Consider the following 21,799-nt stretch of genomic DNA (forward strand, 5'->3'; position numbering starts at 1 on the left):
GTGGTGTGGAGCTACCATCTGTTACCATTATGGCTTACACACAAGCTAAACACAATATGGCTTAACTTGGGTTTACCCTTCTGGGAGTTTGTTGTCGGGGCTGAACAATGTTTGTCTGATTTATGTGTATTGTGTTATGAAACATTCTGAATGCCAAACATATGTTAACAGAGGGAAAAATCATGCTGAAAAATACATAAAGAATTTTTTTTTTTTAATAGGCCTTTTTCACTCTCTAAAACTGATTTGAATAACCGAGAGATCCAGTTAAATGAAGTCTAGATAAACATGGCTATACTGTATTTCAATAAAAATCGTATTCCACTAAAAAAAATCTAATTTTCATAAGTCATAAAAATATAACTTTCAAATACCGATTACACTAATTTAACACGTTCACTGCAGAGTGATGTATATTTCTGTGACATGAAAATAGCAATAATTAATATATTATGTTTCACACAGATGAAGTGCCACACATGGATGCATTTAAAGGCACTTAGAAGATGGCCTGAAGCAAGGTCACTGTACAGTGTTATGACAATCGTGCTTCTGGTCACTCAAACAGACCTAGACTTTATAGTAGGTGTCATGGTGAGCGTCTTAGGATAACTAATGGAAAATCTATTTTGATTTGAGCAAAATCAACCTACTCTAGAGGGAGTAGAATAACGTATTCTAAGTAGTCAAGTATCTAGGCTAAACTAGAGTCCTCATTGTATCCTTAGCAACAAAAGCTCTTGTGGTGCTTGAAAAAGGTTCTTTAGATTTAAATGGGAGTAGAGCTGCTTGAAGTGCAATAAAGCTTTTGAGTAGAAAGGCTCTGAAAGCATTTCGGCAATAATAATAATATGCCTTTATTTCAAGCGATTGCCAATGTACATTGTTTTTCACAATTACTCACGCTAATTATTATTCTAAAATTACTTAAACCTATCTAGACTAAAAATAACTATAACTAGGTTAAAATTATCCAGGCAACTGTACATTTACATAAAAAACTATACTAAGATTACGAATAAACCCTCATAATAGTTTTTCTAAAACTACGTTATTTGAGAACTTTTACGTTACTGAGGAGGTCATTTTACAATTTTGAACCAAAATGGGACAAATTGGTCCAGTCTAGAGACAGACTATAGAGTTAACTTCTACAGAAAAGCTGTAGTAAATGCTTGGGAAAATAGGGCCAGATCTGTGACATGGAGTAAGATATCAGGATTGTGTCAATCAAAATGGAATGCTAATAATACACAGTCCTCATTGTAAACATTTTATGAAAATGTATTTAGGCAGACTGTGAAGGAGGAAAAGAATCAGTAGAACACATGGCTGGAATGTTCTCTTACTTGTAAAACTAGGAGAAGGTGTTAATGGTTTACTTATTGAGCCCAAAGGAAATGAGGAACAGGATTTTGCCAAAGCATCAGGACTTAACAGAAGTCAGGAAGATGCCAAAGTCCTTTTAGGACGAAGCGAGGATCTTGACCTCATCTGTCAATGAAAAAATATTGTGCAGTGTAAATTTGAAATCTTTGTATTGGATGAGATATATAGTTAAACATAGTTGGCAATGTTTAATTCTAAAACTATCCGAACCAAATAAAAATGTCAGCCCTATCATGTAGGCTAAGGGTCAACATGATGGTGAAAATGTTTCTTAATTTTCTTATTTATGCAAGTTTGAGAGCATGTTGGCATGCATAGCCAAGTGGTGTACAATTTGGGTTATTGCAAATTGAATAAATTTGGAAAGTATTTCTCTTCTTGTTATGTTGTACCCTTCTTCTACAACTTTACCGGTAGATATACTTCAATCACGGAAGTGCTGGCATGAGGAGGACATAGTGTTTTATGATGTCATCTCTGCAGTCAAGGTAGGTTATATTTCCATTTAGTTATAAGAATATACGCACCGTTCCAATTTACAATATGTACATGGTGGAAAAGATTATGTGCCAGTGGAGTGACTTTTAAGCAGTTACGAGTGACTTTCATAGTTGGTCACTCTGATCAATGCTGACAATTCCTGTATTGGTGCAGCAACATATCTTTCTCTTAATGAATTAAAAGTTTGAGAATACAGTCATCAGATGTTCATAGTTCGTACAACTATATCCCATACTTACAGGTTTTATTTTGTATGTATTTATGGAACGAGAGTCTTCATCATTGCAATCTCTTAAATGTGGTTTATGACTTTCTCAAAGTGATACACTTTATGGTCACTGATGGAAGATAGTGATAACAGGTTCAAACTTCCCCCTCCACTACAGATCGTGAATTGGCGAGCCTAACCGCATAAACGTTCAGCTGCCTTCGGTATAAACTATTAATGTCTGTCCATTCATTGAGTGTTGTATGTTTTGGAGATTGTCAACAATCAATTGCAGCTTTTATATTTGTCATGTGATTATATTATCTAGAATAGAATAATCAAAGGATACAACCGAATACTATGACAGAATCATCTGTTTGTTTTGTTCATACTCCGTAAATTCAAAAGATTTATGGAACATTATTTGTTTTTTTTTTCACAGTCCTTTGACAGCTTCATGACCCTCAGAACATTGACGATGATCTGTACTGTTTGATCATGCTGTGATCAACTACCTTTGTTACTTTAGTCTTCATTTCCATAGGATGAGCCAAATTGACATCTATACCGTTTTCATCATCTTCACTGTCTGTATTTTTGTCAGAAGATGGTCTATTTTACTATCTGAGGATGTAAGTGATTTTTCCTACATTCAGTGGTAAACAATGCTATGTAATTGATAAAAACACTGAAATTGTAGCTTGAGATTACATTAAGAGCCAAAAGAAAATACAAACAACAGTATTTCCAACAGTAGTGTGACCGGGTGATACAAACGTACGCCAAACAAATCCTGTAGACCAAAATGAACAAGTCAGAGCTTTAACATGATAGTGATCCATTAAATATCAAGAGAACACTGATGCGGAAATGCGTCGCTAGCCTATTTCAACATGACCGTCAGACGCAAGTGTGTTGATAATTGGTGGAAATAAACAAGACGATGAACTTATGAATCGCTGGTCTGTATTAACGACAAAGCCCATACATTGTGGTAGCGGAAGTGTTGTCTCTCGTCATCTGATGCTGGGTTAATTAGATCAGTGTTTGACACAGTGCCAGTTGAGTATACAAATGTTATTTCTATATTTAATGACTTTCTCAAAATTTATAGAAAAAACACACACCATATAACCAAAGTTGTGTTTTGCTTGCTATGATAACTTTTTGTCAATTAATTTCAATTAAGAGACTGAAGCAAAATCATACAGCGTAAATTATCTCCAACCTGAATATTTTTGGGTGTAATTGCAACCGAACCTGTTACTATGTTACAACAGTAATTTGCATATCGCATTTGACTTTACAAATTGACAAGGAGTTGTAGTATACAAATAGATTTTTGTTACAGATACCAGTTTATTTGTGCTATTTCTATATAATTTATCGAATTTATATAATGAATTCAGTAAGTTAGTTTCTGTTATCTTTGATCTTAGAGGAAAATGATAATAGATTCCAGGCAGCTACATAAAGGCACAAATACCTTGTTCAATGAATTTACACCAAGGTCCATGATTCCTTAACAAATTTGCCGATCTTCATGTTTTCCAAGTTTTGACAACTTCATGTCAGGAGAAATTGTCACCATGCCTTGAGGCCTGAATGAAAATTATGCAAAGATTCAACCAGCAGATTGTTTATTGTTTAGTTAGATTATTCGACTACTGATACATAACTTCCAGCCAAATAACAATAACAGATGACTCACAAAAACGTTAGACCAACGCTTGTAGCAGACAACTAGATAACTGAGCTGATATTGCTGATATATTTTGTTCATCAACCAAATTATCCTCAGATTTTCTTTACTCTTTTCACAGAGGGCTCTATCAATATCTATTATCCATTATCACTGTTGTTGGATTTCTCCACCTTTTCTGTAGCTGATCTTAAAACTGAGTGTCTTGAAAACCTTTGCGTTGTCATAATCTGTTTTCGTTTCTTGTCCTTTCCCTGTAGGATTTGATTTCATCTCAACAGATAACATTATAGAAACAGCCATATTCTTCAATTATCAAATGATTAATAATGGAAGATTCACTGCAACCAATATTTTAAAACTGCTCTCTTCGTCAGACAACACAAAAAGATCCTTTCGTGGTGTGTCTGCTATAACTTTGCTATCAAAAGGCCTCACAGAATAAAAAGTTTTAAATATTGGTTGTTGAGAATTTTCAGTATAGAGATTAAAATAAGAAAACATAATATAAGCTTCATCTTCAACATTAATGGTGGAATATTAAATCAAGAGATGCTGTCGTGTAAAGGCTGTGTAAGATCTTCAGTCCCCTATATGAAAACATGGCTACAATGAAGGTAAGACAAAACAAATTATAACCTTGTGTTTAAGCATAATTTTAGTAAAAGTGGTTCTACAAACAAACTATTTGTTGTGAATTTGTTTCTTTCCTTGTTTTAATTGTTAAAAAATAACTTTATTATCTTCATACTTTGTCTCAAATAAAATAGTTGCACATTTTAATTATAAATTTGGTATCATGGACTGTTCAAAATAAATATTAACTGCAAAATAAAGCAATGAATAATAATAATAATTTAATCTGCTATTTCTCTGTATGCTGCACTAAAGAGAAGAATGTTTTCAATGTTATCTAAATCATATTGATACATTGAGTTTTTACAGAAAAACAATCATTACATAATATCATCTTAATATAATTTACCAGTTAAAAAGTTTTTTGATGTCTGTGCATAAAATACAGTCTGACCTTTTCAATGATGTTTAAATTTCATTGATAGTTGATATATTTGCCATAACAAACTACAAGTATGTACAGTGTGATAATTAACAACAATCCTACTACTGCTGTTACTAGAATTGATTATGTTTTAGGTTTTACAAACTAATATTTTCATAAAAAGTTCACACTAAATTATATGTTCTTCAAGAAGAGTTAGCAGAAAAATGCTGGAGCACTTAAAAATTTAAAATAATGCTCAGTGTATTTTAAGTTACACTATATTAACAGATTAATTAAATAAATGCAATGTAAGGTTATGGAGAATCACAGTTTTTGTGAAATCAAAACAGACTTGATTCACAGATAAAGTAGTGCCATCATAATAATGTGTTACAACAGAAGTAAAATGTTTTGAGAACTGACAACGTGTTACAACAGAAACAATGTTCTTGAGAACTGATAACATGTTACAACAGAAACACAACATTTGAGAATTGATTACATGTTACAACAGAAACAATGTGTCTTGAGAACTCATAACATGTTACAACAGAAACACAACATTTGAGAACTGATAACATGTTACAACAGAAACAATGCGTCTTGAGAACTGATAACATGTTACAACAGAAACAATGCGTCTTGAGAACTGATAACATGTTACAACAGAAACACATGTTTTGAGAACTGATAACTAGCCTCCCTTTAAGTGTCAAATCCTGAAAAAAAATGGCAGACACCTTCCTGACCACTGGAGATACTTCCTCTTCTCACCTGCCTCCTTCAATTTTCCCCAATATACGAGCATAAGAGGGTAATGGATTGATGCATGTTTCTGAATATTAGTTTGCATCTAACTAATAAATGTATGCATCGCACGTTATCAAGAAAATTGAGTACCTTTTCGTCTATACAATATACAAATATAAACGAAATGTGTTCAATGTCTTGTGTTATAATTAAAATACAGTTTATATATTTTTATTTATGTTATTTCTATGCAAATTCATATTTATACAATTTTAGTTTTAGAAATAAAATAAAAGGTAAAGAGGAAGCAGAGTTTTCCATAAAAGAACATTAATGAAATCGTATCTCACAGATGTATTTTATTTGAACAGTATTATTACTCAGTTAAAATATATACATTATACAAAGAGAATAAATGCGAAAAAGCTTTGTTCTTAACTATAATTGAGGGGGTTTATCTCTTATCAAGATCAAAAAGTCTGTTATTATTTGTGTCCTTCCTGATAACATTGGGTCTTTCTTGTTTATAAATAATGCCTATTGTATACTCTTTCTTTATTACTATATCGTGGGTGAAATTAATAACTACTTTATGTAAAACTAAAACAAAGTGAAATTGAAATAAAGAAAAAATTATGTCCTCAGTGAATTTATTTAGCAATGGAAATTCCTATTGAAAATGTAAAAAATAACAACCTTTAGAGATGTTTCACTCACTTAATTTGAAAATACTGTTTAAAAGTAAAAATTAGTATGTGTAATTTAAATTAAATTTGGATTTTTATCAAATTTTAATATTTTTATTTATTAACTGTACAAAAATTCGAAGTTTACCACTAAGAATAAAAATAGATGAAAAGGTTGTTTGTAATTAATAATTTAGAATGTTACAGGAAATCTACCATTTGTACTATTAATTTACTGATTGACAGTAATTGGTAAATGCCACATAGAATTATTTAACCCTGAACTATGTACTATTTTGTGCATTTTGATATAAATTTTGTGTTATATTTTTGTATTATTTATGAATAAAATAGTTTGTCATTGCTACCAACTAATGAATAAGTTTTTGTGTCAAGTAACTTACCTCATAATTAATTATCCCTTACGACCAGCTTTTGTAAATATTTCTTTTGATCAGACCTAACCTTGATAGCAGCGCTGTTGTAGATAATTTCTGTTTAATCATATTCTGCAAAATGATAATGTTTAGGTACATGCTGGTTCTTTTGAGCTAACAGTATATACAAAGTGCTACGTTCAAATACAAAAGATACGAAGTAAATTCTACTGATAGCTAATAAATAATTTAAACATCAACATTCTGTACAATTTAATTACTTTTAAGTAGTGGTCCTTGTTTATTTTATTTAGGATTATGTAAATATAAGGTTAAAAGAACCATTTCCACGAAAATGGTGTTCCTTGTAGCATGTCAGTTTTGGTGCAAGTCAGTTGTCTCAAGTAAAAAGTCATTGTTTTTTAAACTGACGAAGTATTCTTTATATTACTGAACTGTGATACTTTGTAGGTGGGAATAGTTATTGTTAGATTTGTTTATGGGTTAATTAATTGTTTTTTATAATGATCTTCAATCTGTGACTGTGAATACATGCTACAATGTTTGTGGATATAGTTGTATTTGATTTGTTTTTATCTCTCACTGAAATCTATATGAGATATTTTCTTGATCCTTTGTTTTGGTCATTTGTATATATTACTAATTTAATATCTGCCATTTATGTTGCTTAGAAGTTCTCTTCATATTAGCTTTTTTTTATATTAATTACTATTATTTATCTTTATGCAGTATTTCAAAAGGTTGTGAAATATGGGTAACCTGTAAGTTGTGCAGCTTTTATGTGAATGGGCTCCTAGAGGTATGTAATGGCCATCCTTATTCTTTTAATTGATATTCTGTTTTTTTTTTATTAGTGAATTGTAGCTAATTACATTTTTACATAATCAGTTACTTTATTTACTAGATTGGGTTGGTAACATATTCACTGCTTAAAAAATGTAAACTTAGTCGTAATACAAATTGTCTTACTCTTTCAATATATCTTATCATTAGGAAATGCCAGAAGCAACAACATTTTCCAGCAGTGAATTTCTTAGAAATGTGATAACATTGGTTGTGTGTCGGCATGGTAACTGTAGATCTCCATCTCCCTTCCCTCTTTACACATGTTGTGTAGGATGTCAATGTCATGAATTGCTGCATTAAATCCTATATAAAACAATTTTGGAACTGAAACTTCGGCTGCTCTAAACTGTTGTGTCCAACATTTCAGAAATTAACTATATAGAAACAATTTAATATTATTGTTTGTCTAAGATAGTTGTGTAATATAGTCCTTCCAGCCATCATGGTGGATGTCAAATTCATAGAGGTAAGCAATTCCACTTAGTTCCTTGGGATTCATCTTGATCGATGGCTGACTTAGGATATATCGCTAGCATCAGGCAGGTACTAATGTATGTTATACTTCTGTAACCTTGCAAGTATAAACTCTTTTATGAGTCCTAATTCATCTGCACTAAGTGTAAAGTGTTGTGTGTGCTAAACACAGATTTGAACTTATAAAATTGTACGGAATAATAATTTCAAAGTAAAACGACGGAGTTTAGTGCAAAGGCACATTTAAGGAGAATGAATTGCCGTGACTAGTAATCTTGTATATTTTAAGACTTGTCAGGCTGTTTTATAACAGGTACCACATTTATTTGTCAAATTTGAAATGGAGGCAAACTTTGTATATGTATATTTACAATCACTGGCAAGTAGATGAGGTCCTCATTTAAGTTTTCCTGTTTGTTTTTGAGATACATTGATTGATCAGTTAAGTTGGACAGGATTGTATAGAGTGACTCAATGTGTGAGTGAACATCTGTACTAGAATGCATAAATCTACGTCATTTTTTATAATTAATGTTTTCAAACTGTTATTTGATGCATTACTGATCTCAAAATGTGCACAGGTTTCAGACAACAGTGCTACCCATATGGACAGGCTCTTCATGTTTAAATAAAGTATTTTAGTTTAGGTTGCAAAATTCTGTTCTGTGCTTAGCAGTGAATCTGTTGATAAAAAGCCCAGTCTAAATTTAAGTCATATGCTTAAGAAAATACATTGCATATTGTTTATACTTTATTATACTCGTATGTACAATAACAGGCACAGTTTTTGATCATGAGGCATTCTTTCTGTTTTCATTTTAAAAAATATTAAAGGCTATATTGGCATCATATTGTGGAAATGGTTGGGGGAATATTTGGTTACACTCATTTGTAATTTGCAGTATTACTTATTCATTGTTTACTTATAATATCTATCTAATGTGTGTAGTATGTTTTGAAATCCAGTCCTCTACCCACTAATGCTTAACTGAGTTCTTCTAGAATTGTTTCGCAGTGTAACTGAGTTACACAGAAACAAATGTTAAATCTATAATTTAACAGAACATATTATAAAACATAGTTTATTGTGATTATATATTTTTGTAAGACGTCTTTGACTGAGCAATATTAAGGTTGACCAATTTGATTTGAACCACAATGGGCTGCAATATTCAATGTGTCGTATCGATGTTGCTTGTCCGTGTATTACCAATGTTTGTCTGCTACTGCAGTGTACATAGTTGTATAGAAACATCTAATCGTCCACTATATACTGTATGTGTACATAAACCTCTACGTTTGTAGATCGTACAGTGTTTGTTCATGTTAAATAAGATTAATTTAAGATCCACCAGTAGTGCATAGTGTAAAACTTATATGTTGTAATGATATAGTCTTTGGAATACTTTTATCTGTTAAATTTGTTAAGCATGCTTTCTTTTAGAAAACATTCAAAGTTTGTTGGATATCAGGTTATTTAAAAATTTTCTTGTTAGTTATTTTTATTGTAAAAACTTTATAGCACATTAAATAAGCGAGTATGTCCAGACAAAACTAAGATAGTGAAGCAACTCCTGTTAGTTTTTTGAGCACCAGAAAATATTCCTTACGGTTAAATATTAGACATTAAACCGATATTATAATTGTTCATCCAATTTCTCGAAACCTGGGAAGATTTGTGGGACCAAACACGACGAATTTCCGAATGATACTGGAAAGGTAAACAAGAGATGTGCTAAATAAAAGCAGTATTGAATTTAAATTTATATCCTTCTGGTAGTTTTTGGAAATTGATACTCAATTGTAGATTCAGGACTACGTGTGAAATTACAAAACCTCAACAAAGCCATATATATTTATTAAAATTTAAGTAAATTTCCTACCTAGATTTTGTTTTTAGCTACAATAGTTTTAAACTTAATTTTGTTTTAGGTATCATACATACATTGAATATTTTATAAAAATAAAATTTGATTTCAAGTATGTAGTAATAATTATTGCAATGATAGTTTCAAATGGTTTTGTGCTGTTAAAGCTAGTTTAAAACAAATTTTAATTTTAATGAAAAATAATTGTATTGGATTAAAAAAAATGTATATTTTCAAACATTTTCAATGGTTTTATGTTACATTGTTTAGTGCACAAATTAATTTCCCAGAACACCCAAGCAGAACACCATATCTTTTAAACAGCCTTATTTTGTGGTAATATTGTATTTGTTGTGCGTGTGTATGTGGAGTATCCAAGTACCAGATATGAACCCATGGCGTTTCTGAAATGATAAAACTAACCACAAGTGTAAAAACTAAACTTATTTATATGCTAAATTCTTTAGTATATTCTAGATAGTGACTGAAAACTCTATTAAGATCTATTTAGTAATCTTTTTGTACAGTTAAATACGTTACTTTGTCAACGAATAGAGCTATGTCACTTATGTAATGTTTTGTAATTCACGAATTAACAACTCTAGAAAATTTAGGCACGAGAGTTTCACTACGAGGGGAGCAATTTAATTACAACTTAGGCCTAATTATCGGTGAAGATAAAAATAAAGATTTTGAATCGTATTACTTTCTAATGATTGTTAATTAGCTAGCGCTTTCTGTAGTAGAGGATTATGCACAAAGTTTTCTTGTCAGTGTTAGATAAAGAGAGTGTTGTACACCGTCTCATGATGTTCCTTTAAAACTGCAATTATATCGATAGAGAACATCCGTAGAATCACAGTACTGTACGTAGTGGTAGTGTTACCGTCTCTGGATAGATGAGAGTATGTAGTTTCTGTGGTAGATTTTAAGCTTTCCTAAGGTGGTGACATCGGGCTGGAATTTATTTCATCACTGTGTTATAGGATTGAGTTGAAATTGTAACCTTCTGGATGGGTTTTAATTAGTTGAAAATTTATTTAATCTGTAAAAGTATTTCAGTAACAGTTTTACCAACTTTGGAATTCTATCTCTGCATTGTATTGAACAATAACTTCATAGTAAAAGTGTATTTAGTGTATTTATGATACAGAATAGAATTGTTTACCCACATTTACTGGCTTTTAATACATTTTAGAGCAATTTAAACTTCCAAACTAATAAAATAAAATGAGTTTCCAGGAGTTAAACAGTACTTTGTTTCATAAAGCAAGCAGATTTAAGTACTTTCTGTTTACTTTTTCTTATTTAGTTTCAATAAATTATTTCATTTTGTAATATTTTATTTTATTCACTCAAAAAAATCACCAAGTTCAATAACAATTTTTTAAACCTTAAAACGTTTATATACTTTGTTTTATCAATAGTTTTTAAGTCATAACTATGTATTTAGTATTGTTTTTAAGTCATTGGATATGCAAAAATGAAGGTGATTCTGAAAATTTAGTACATTCCACTTTGAATTTCAAAACAAACTTAATTCAAAATGAAAACTTGATATCATTATGACAGCTGATTCTTGACTATTAATAGACAATGCTCTTTATTCATAAACATCAAGTTTCAATACAGGAATGATGTAGGCAATGTACAATAATAACCTAATTGGTTCTTATTAAATTTATAATTTTATGGAAAGTGTGTTCTACACAGTCCAGGAATTCCTGAGTGGTGTAGAAGAGCCACTATAGAACAAAACTTTTATGGATTTCTTCAAAAGTTCTGCTGGGATAGTTAAGGGAGTTTCTGGAGGTTGTTGAAGTAGGCTGCACCTTGTATGATGGTTTCTTTACATACAGAGATAGATGGTGTACTGTGAGATCAAAGTGGTGTCTATTTCTTGTATTATAATGTTGAGGGTCTCCGATTCTAACTGACCATGTTGTAACAAAATATAGAATTGTTTGGAGTACATAGAGAGCTATTCCCTAAAGGCTACACTGCAGATTTCTTGAAGCCTTAGTCCTGCAAGAGCTCTTTTTTATTATTAGGATTCGTCTGACGTTTGTCCCTCCCCAGACTATTAGTCCATACCTAAGCTAGGACTTGAAAAGGAGAAGGGTTATAGGCTGTTCTAGCAGCATCCAATTTGTCTAATTCTTCTTACTATATATAGACAAGAGCAAAGTTTTTGGCACAGTTTGTCCAGTTGAGGCTTCCAGGATAGTGTAGTCTAGTGTAAGGCCTAGGTATTTTGTTGTGTTTGACATATCTAATTCTGAAAGTCCACTAATATGTGATGCAGGGAAAATCAGCTGCTGAGTTTTGCTCCCATTTAGCACCAGATCATTAGTATAACATTGCTTTGCTATACTAAACGCTATAAATGTATTTATGACAAGTTGGGTCTTAATTTTGATCTATAATAAATTATGAGTGCAGTTTCATTAGCATGCATCACAACTTCACAGTGTCCCTGCAGATGTTGTGAGAAGTCATTAGTTAAAAGTAAATAAATGACTGGTCCAAGAACAGACCCCTGGGGAACGCCTCGTATGACAGGGAGCGCTTCAGATTTTACTTTGTGTGCAGTATTCCATTGTTCATGTATGTAAGCTCTATCAGTTGTTAAGTTGGATAAGGATTTCATTTTTGTACATTTTAACTAATTTTGAAGAGAAATCATGATGAAGGTTTTGCTTTCAGTTTGCCTATAATGTTACTAACATCAAAACAATTTGTTTTGTGGAGGTAAAGTTTTGGTAAGCGGGATGATGTATCTTGAGCGATTATCATTGGCTGAAAATTGGCTTGTCCATTATTTTAAAAGTATTCTTTCAGCTATAAAGGAAAACAAATGTTCAAAATGGTTTGCTATTTTTAGTGGTGTGAAGATTGGCTGTCTACGCTCAGATTATGTAGAAGAGGGGTGTGTGTTTGAGGTGTGTACCTTTCTTTCCCAGTTAAACACATTCCATAAAACTTTTAAGTTTCAGATCATATGTTTTCTTCTTTTGTGCTGTGTCCTTCTTATCCTCTGGCCGTCCTGGATAAGAAGAACTGCTCAGGTTGTCTTCCAGGATGTCAGTCATTCTTAAGCGCCATAGCCTCTGCATCCTTGTTTTCAAAAAGAGGCAGGTGATGTCTACTGTTTTTGAAGTGTTTTTTGAGCCATTTCAGATCATCATCTTGTATTTGAAGTAGATTGCTCCAATCATTTACTTGCAGTATTTCTTAGTCTTAGTTTTTCCATAGTGTTTTCGTTTATTTTTCTTTTACGTATTTGTGTAGAAGTGTTTCTCTTCCTTGGAGCATGGTGGACGGATAGTTTCTCTTCCTTGGAGATGGTGGACTGATATTCCTGTTGTAAGGACTTGGGTGGATACATCTGCTTCATGCAGGTTTGTGCACTCTTGTAGAATATCCACCACCAATGAGATAACTGAGGTATTGGATATTTTCTGGTAGCTGGATATTCGTTAGACCTCGAAGATCAGAGCTTGAACATCATTTGATGATTTAGGTCTGTTGATGGTGGGGTCCTGCCACTGCTTGGTTCATACACAGTTTTTATGATATCTTATTGTGAATTTTATTTACTCACTATTTCTTGAGAAACAAATCTTGGGAATGCTTTTTATTACACGTGTAACTTTTGATCTCAGAAGAATATTAAGGCCTCGTAAAGCAACTATGCAAACCCAGGTTGCAAATCCGGGACATCCTCTAAATAAAATGCATCTCATCCAGATGTTTGCAATTAGCTCATAATTTGGTGATTCCAGTTTAGCCATTATATGACATCATGTATAAGAATAGGGAACATTGGATCTATTTAGAGTCCTATAACAAGATACCAAGCTTTCATAAATGGTATCAAGTTAATCGTTTGTAGGAAATAAATATCAACCGGATTCCTTGATTTTATGTTTGCATTACCATTGGTTTAAAATAAATTTAATTGAGAAGTTATTTAATTTCAATGTGTAAAATGAGAGAGTACATTGTGCTGTAAGCAGAGATAACTCCCGGGTTATGATTGTACCCTGCACGTGATGCTCAACTGTGAGCTATTTTAATTTTACACAGATTTGGGTATAATCCATTGTTTTGTAAAATCATTACTGCTGAGCTATTATGTTAGTTTGTACACTTGATACTTTATAAACAGTTTGAGATTGCTGTTCCACCACTGATGGAAGTAAAAAAATGGTCTAGGTTTTAATTTCATTAGGCTAGGATCTACAGTAATAGTGATGTCAATTAAGAGGTAAGGATATTCTGTTTTAAATTTATCAAACAAAGAATTGCTCTGACTGTCTCTTGTATTTTTATTGATCCTTTGAAAGCATCTGTATTTGTGTTTTTGGTGGGGCTGTTGTGTATAATTTATTTTAAAGTTATTCCGATTTATTTTTATGTTAAAAATTTATTTTTAAATTCTGTGAAACTTGTAAGCAAATGTAACCTGCAGAAAGTAGAATCCCTCTGGCCCAGAGAGAAGTGATATATTTACATTTGGCCCAAAATTTTCAATCCTAGCTTCGCTACAGAGATTACACGGTTTCACGGGTTTAATATTAACCACACCAGAAGATGTTTATAAAAATCAGTGAATATCTTCCAGTTACTTGATTGGGTAACCATCGAAAGCTCAGATTTGGTAACTGCATTGGCACTAGCAATAGCATTTAAGCTTATTGCTACCCCAATGGGGTACAGAAATGCATCATGGTGTCAAGTATAATCCTTCTCCAAGCAACACTACCATCTCCTTTATCTCCCACCCTGTCAGAATAAGGAGACTAGTTCCAGTTCATAGTCTCCTTGAACACAGAGAGTCCGTCTTGTACATCCTACCCCTTGAGACTATGTGTATCTGGTAATGTGCACTGGAGAGTGTTCACACTAACATGAACAGTTCTGGATTACTTGTACAGAAAGGTTTCCTTACAATTTTTAAAACCTGACATGATTCTCCTGGTTTAGCTCAATGGTGATATGCAGCTAGTTTCTAGGCATGAACATTATACTCTTATATTAATAATAGAAAGTGAACATTTTATCCTCAACCTTGCTAACACAATAATTATTTTTAAATGGTAAACACAAAGATGAATTATTTAACTGGAATTTTGTTTCTACAATTTAATAGTGATAACCACATATAAGTGTTGATGGGATGGGGGGAGAGAGAAGGGGCATAAACCTCTCTCCGTGATATATGTTCTTAATTACACCTGTAGGTTGTGAAAACAATAACCTCGTAATTCGATCTTGAGAAGTGTTAGTGAGACATTCCTGAGTATTACATGCACTCCATTGAAGAACTTCAATGCAAACAAGGTGAAGAAACTGTATTTTTGTCAAGTCTGCGGAATAGAATGAAGATGCATCTCTATTGTATGTATTTGTTAAGGAGGAGAAATCCATCTTTATAGACAACTCACAGAGGAAGATGAAGCAGTCTAAGAATACTTAATGTTTTCATCGTCCACCTATCATTACTGTGCTGCAGCCCCAGGAAACATCACTCGCGATCGTGTTTGTGTATATGTGCAAGCGGTATTTATTTATTTGTATGTACATTGTGTTGTTCTGTGTAATTTTTATTTGAAGACAAAGCCGTTCACCGAAGCCTGACGATATAGGTTAACCTTCAAAACATGTCACCATAAACATAAGACCACATGAATTTGGATTGAATTGACGGTAGGATATAAAACCTATTTTATTTTAGTTATTAAAATTGATCCTGAGCTAACCACAATGAATTTCAATAACTAATGTCATAACAGATATGAGACTACACAGTTCTAAAAAAAGTTATTGTAATAATTTTAATTAGAAAAAGTCATGCAACTAAGTTATCTGGAAAGGAGGATTAAGGACTACAAGTTCACATCATAGTTGTATATTTTAAATATTTACAAAATTTACAAACTTAAAGTAAAATCTAATAAAAAATATTTGGCAGTTACAAAGGGCCTTAATGTAAAAATCTTGTTATTGAAATTGCCTACTGTAAAGTGGACAATAAAAGCAGTTTATACCTTAGCTTAATAAATATTTTCAATCTTAGTTAATCTATTAGAGTTACCATCTAAATGTTTTCCAGTTCGCATCTCATTGGAGTATGTTGTTATAAAATATATGGAATTAAATTTGCATCACAGACATCTAAAAATTTTTAAATGTAATGTTTATATCATAAAACATTATAAAAAATGTACTATATTATAGTTTTTCCAGTTTATAGACTGTGACAAAACGTTGTTGTCAATACCTTTTTGAAGTGACTTCTTGTGAACTTCAAAAACCAATTAAATATTTAAAACTAATTTTGTTTTTTCTCAACAGATCATACTGTATTTTAACTTATTTTTATAATGCGAATTTGTAAGTTTTCTTATTAAATAACAGATGAAACCATTACAAACTTTTGTTGACTTAGATAACTTTTACATTAAGACAAAATAAAAGTATTCACACAATCATAGTATGGTACATGGAATGTAAACACTGGTAATGTATAATGAACACACAGTAATACTCGCTAACATAACATCAGAATGTAAGTATGAAAGTGAGAGCAAGTTCAGTTTGTGTATTATTTGATTATTATCAGAGACCATAATATGGACTATTCTAAGTCCCAATCTATCTTCAACAGGCATAGATCGTTAGTTTCTGCATTAGTGATTAGTAAATGTGATTAGCTTTTGAATAATCAAGGATGTGCAGAAATTAAAGTTTATAGGCTACATTTAAATAAGCTTTCTTGTTCTGAAATCCTTCTGCACTTATTGGCAAACAATCTGGAAGTGTTATACATCCAACAACTCTAGTTCCCAATATTAATGTAGTCGTTCTTTGTTTGAAGTTTGTTTTTGAGGATGGAAGGGTTGTGAAAGAAACAGGATTTTTCTGGAAATTTGCCATTGTACAGTGGTACAAAAATCAGTTACACTACTTTTCGAGATCTGCAGTCTGATCTCTTCTTTAGGTTTGTGGATGATACCTTTGTTGTTTTTCCTCTTGGAGACATTGAATTGAATGAGTTTTTGAATTACATTAATAGTATTTCTCCTTCCATCCGCCTCACAATGGAAGTGGAAGTCCAAAACAAACTTCCTTTTTTGGATGTATGTGTGTGTGTGTGTGTGTGTATTAAGAGATAGGGATGTCCAAGACAACTATTTTTCGAAAGAAAACACACACAGAAAAATATTTAAATTATCAATCAAGCCATAGAAAATCTGTTAAAGAAGGAGTGGCCTACTCATTATTTGATAGAGCAAAGAGCTTATGCTCAGATTAAGGTGGATTAGAAGAGGAATTTAAGAAAGTTCAATTGGATCTTAAACACAATGGAAACCCTCTTACACACTAGGATGTATACAAAATTGTAAAATTATTGTGACTTTGTATTTGGGTATGAATATGTTTGGATTTACTTTTTTGGTATACTGAACACAATGATCCAGTAATCCATCCATAGTCATCCTACAACTGATATTAACTACCATATTATTCCTTGGTCGTATCTACAAGTTGGGTATGAAAAGTTCTCAAAATTACCACCAAATGTCAGCACTTGCGCAATGAAGTTTCTGCGTGGACATTGGTAAGTATTTAGTGAGTGACACTCGTCACCATGATATACCACTAACCCAGAAGTGTGCTAAAATAGTCATGGAGGATTGTAGACTGAATGTGCGAGAAACTGCTGAACTGTAAGGATGTCATATAAATGGAAATATCACATTTTAAGAATGTAATTGACTGTTAGAAAATTATTTGCTGTATGGATGTTGTGGCTTTTGACCCAAAATAATCATAGCATCAGAGAGGACATTTTTTAAGATTGTTTAACTCTTTTCTGTAGCAACCATCCAGATAATTTTAGGAATGGTTTGTAACCATAAATGAAATTTGGGTCTATTATTATATCCCAGAGACAACATAACACAACACAGAGAATAAATGTTGATTGATCTGCTCCAAAGAAAGAAGAGGCACCATGGTTGTCCAGAAAGGTGATGTTCTCAGATTTTTTGTATGTGGAAGGGGTTCACCATTGGTAAAACAGTTATGCTAACGTAAGGAACCACTACAACAAAGATACATGTAAAAGCTCAGATTTGGTAAAACTAATGTGTCCTAGGTTATGTTGTACTTTTGCCATGGCAATGGCATTTTCAATGGTTGCACATTTAGTCAATGAAGGAGTGGCTGGGCAGAAAACAATTTTTATCAAGACAATGCATGCTCACACAAGTGTCATGTCCCTTGGATAGAAATTGGGGATTCTCTTCCAACAAAAGACAGCCAAAACTGTCAGCTACTTCACATGTTTGAAGGAATCTTATTTTCAAGAAAGCAATAGATTACGGACACATTGGAAGATCACTGGACCTAAGTTCTTTGTGTACATGAAACTAAATTGAAAAATATCACTTTCACTTAGGTAAGCTTTTTCTTTCTATATTATTCCGAGAGATTTTCAAACCACTCTTGTGTATGCAGAACTACTGCAAAAACAATATTTATAAGAAAATTCATATATTTATAAAATACAATAATCATGTCACATTCTATATCCAATATGTGAACAATCAAATCCTTTTATGTTCGGATATACAGGATTTGATCTTGGCTGCACAAATACTACAAATTTAGTTCAAGATGGGAGCTTAAGTTCTCTCTCAGGTACTAGAGGAACTAGATGAGTGAACTGTGCTCACATATCTCGGTACATAACATAAAGAATGAAAAATATTTTTAAACATTTACAATGTACATACATTAATACACCAACATTTCTGAAACTACAAACAATATAAACTATTTTAAATTGTTTCATATACTATTGTTAAGGATAACATCTTAAAAGGTACACAATCATTTTTGGTTTAATTCCAAGATTATTTTTCTCAAAAAAAAAAAAAAAAAAAAAACACTTAATTATGAAATCAGTATTGTTACTACAATATTTCCTTGATAATCAATCTCATTGTTTTTTTTTTTTTTTCAAATAAAGACATTTTTGATTTCCTCATATTTAAATATAGATATATACATATGGAGGGATGTATTATTCATAGGTATATATATATATATATATATATATATATATATATATATATATATATATATATATATATATATATAGGGCTGTTCCTAGGATTGAGGTGCCTTTCACCAATTTAAATATAGTTAAATATAGTTCTCACAATTATCTTGCCTAAGGAATCTCTCTCTGTTGTAGAATATTGTTCTCACACATGCTCATCATCAGTAAAATAAGTGCAGACTGTGGCTGTCTAATAACACAGTTCCTGCTTCATCTTCAAACTATGACCTCCCTCCCTCTTTAACAGCCTTGCATATACCTAAAAAACATCACTCCCTCAAGTGAACTTTGGTGTTACCATAATCTCTGTATTTTTGACAGTTATTGACATTTTCAAAGTCCGAAATGGTACAAGAAATTTTGTATTTTCCAAACACATTTTTTATGGTAGTTGCCATTGGCCCATTTTATCCCTCTATACACTTTAATTTACAAAATTACAATAGAATATATCAATTTACTTCTAAATATACATAAATTCTAATGATAAGGGTAACATTAACAACACCTCACGTAAGGTACTATTTCAGCTGTAGTATTTCACTTAACACTTAACTAACTTTGTGTCATCTGTACGCTTTGGTACATTCTTTGGCATCCGAACAAACAGTCAACATGGAAAGCAACATTTAAACATTATAGATTTTTTGAAGTTACTTTACAGTTTACTAAATTTAATATTACGATTACACAGTAATTCATTGTTAAAAATAGTTTGAACAATGTGACGAATAAAATATGTAATATTGTACAAAGTATAACACATTATTTACTAACAAACATATATCAATAAGCAACTAACTTAGATCTTTTTAGCTTTTATGGAAACACCTCATGTTACTGTAGATCATATAAATATATTTAAAATTTTGTTTAGATTTTCATTGAGGACAGATACCATTATTGTTTTGTTTTTTATATTATAACTCTTGTATCTCAAAACATGAGTATCTAAAGGTTATGGGTTCAAAGTTCCGATCTGTAATATCAAACTGACACGGTGGTATAACTAGCACTTAACTTTGGTGGAGAGGGGAAATATGGGTATGGAATAACTCTCAATAAGTCTATATTTAAGTCAATTATAAAGGTCTGATTCAAAGTAAATTTTTTTGGAGCTACAGTTTTAGTATTTTTACCACAGAATCTGGAAGAATATGTTAAAGTTGCAATTAAAATTTGTAAAAATAGTGTATTTTTGGGACTAATTTTTAAAGGAAGACTACTTATTTGGATTATGGACTGCCGGGTTTATTTTCTCCCAGGACCACAAAAACACTGTATAATCACCAAGTGTAATTATGATCTCTTTTATAATTCAAGATGTATATACTAACATGATTACTTACCACTACACATATGCACATTGATGTCACAATTACTATAATGTACAGCTACTCACATGGAAATATTTATCACAACAATAAATGCTTTATTGCATTTAAAGTCCGGTCTATATCACAGAAATATGACATTTATTTACAATCAGCTACACAGTTCTAAACATTGCACATTGCACAAGAAATAGATATTTACATAACCCGGTAACATTGTTCCTTGTAATGTTGTCAATTTATTTCACACATGATGAAAATTAGTTGGTATCTGTTCTTCATTAAATTCCATATTGATTGTTAGAGAAGAACGTAGATTACAGTAATTGAATACGTGCTTCCTGAGTATTCATTTTACTCTGTCATAAATGTATTGATCGCTCATATGTATATTTTTGAGTTTGAACATTCAATTATACTGAACATAAAACTACTGTTGATTTCTTACCATTTTTTCTCAACTGTTTGGCATTATACTTTTTGTAATAATGCAACATGCGTATTTCTCGCACATTTGATTTAATTCTAAAGTGAAATGACAAGATATGAGCTACTATCACTGTCAATTAATTGCGACTTTCTCTACATAAACTCTATGACAGCATTCCACCATCAGCTGTGACTGACAAGTATGATTTCTCTGCCAAGAGATGCGGTCAATCCCACAATGCCCTCTCAGCACGCTGGTTAATCAACCCATGGTTTGAACTACTGATGATTCAAACTTAAGGGTTAACAGCAAGTCTCTTAACTGGAAAGCAGAAGTTTATCCTCACAGAGTTTGGCGAGTTGGAGATGATTCGAAGTGGGTGGGTGGTGGAAGATCTAATTACCATAAACCTACCCATTCATCCTTTGATGTACCAGTGTCGTTGCCAGACAGTTAAATCAAGAAGGGACCAGAGAAATAAGAACATCCAGTCCTAGCCACTCCAGTTTTAAGCTTCTAGATTTGAACTTTCCTCTGGATATGAAGTAATACTTATAAAGTAAAATTACTTTAACCAGTAAGATCAATTTTTAGTAAGTTATGCGAGTCGCATCTGCTTAAACTCTGGACACTTGCAGAGATGATGAACAATTCCGGAACATTGTCAGCATCTATTAAAATTAGTCAGGTAATGTCTGTAGATATTCTTTCGGTTCCGGTTGAAGAGGTTTCAGGTAGTTCTCAGCATCCAGGACCTCCACTACGGTCTGAGGAGTGACGGGGAATGCTGGGGGTCGAGGCAACGTTGACGGAGGTTGTGTTGAGGAATTCTGGAGAATATCAAGTATCTCCGGGAATGTGATACGATCCCTGGGCTCCGTCTTCCAGCATGACCGCATCAGCTCACAGATGTGCGGAGGACAGTCATCAGGTGTTATCAGCATGATACCTTGCAGAATCAGCCTTACTACCTACAGGGCATGGAAGTATTTCATTACTTTTTTTAAAGACCTGCTCATTAATTTTATTAGTAATGAAACAAATATGAGGGAAGTATGTCCATGACTGAAATTA

At 32.2% G+C, this 21,799-nt stretch overlaps 1 protein-coding gene across 1 annotated transcript in view; it reads right to left on the minus strand.

The window, feature by feature from the left end:
• Positions 1-18,776: 18,776 nt before the first annotated feature.
• The window catches only part of LOC124364632 (BDNF/NT-3 growth factors receptor-like), a 94,948-nt gene continuing 91,925 nt past the window's right edge, over positions 18,777-21,799 (minus strand). Inside the window, exon 11 of the mRNA XM_046820252.1 lies at positions 18,777-21,696. Within this exon, the coding sequence (XP_046676208.1) occupies positions 21,406-21,696 (291 nt within the window). The 3' untranslated portion in view covers positions 18,777-21,405. The remainder of the gene's footprint in view (positions 21,697-21,799) is intronic.

Source organism: Homalodisca vitripennis, chromosome 6 (genome assembly GCF_021130785.1).
Source record: "Homalodisca vitripennis isolate AUS2020 chromosome 6, UT_GWSS_2.1, whole genome shotgun sequence".
NCBI lineage: Eukaryota > Metazoa > Arthropoda > Insecta > Hemiptera > Cicadellidae > Homalodisca > Homalodisca vitripennis.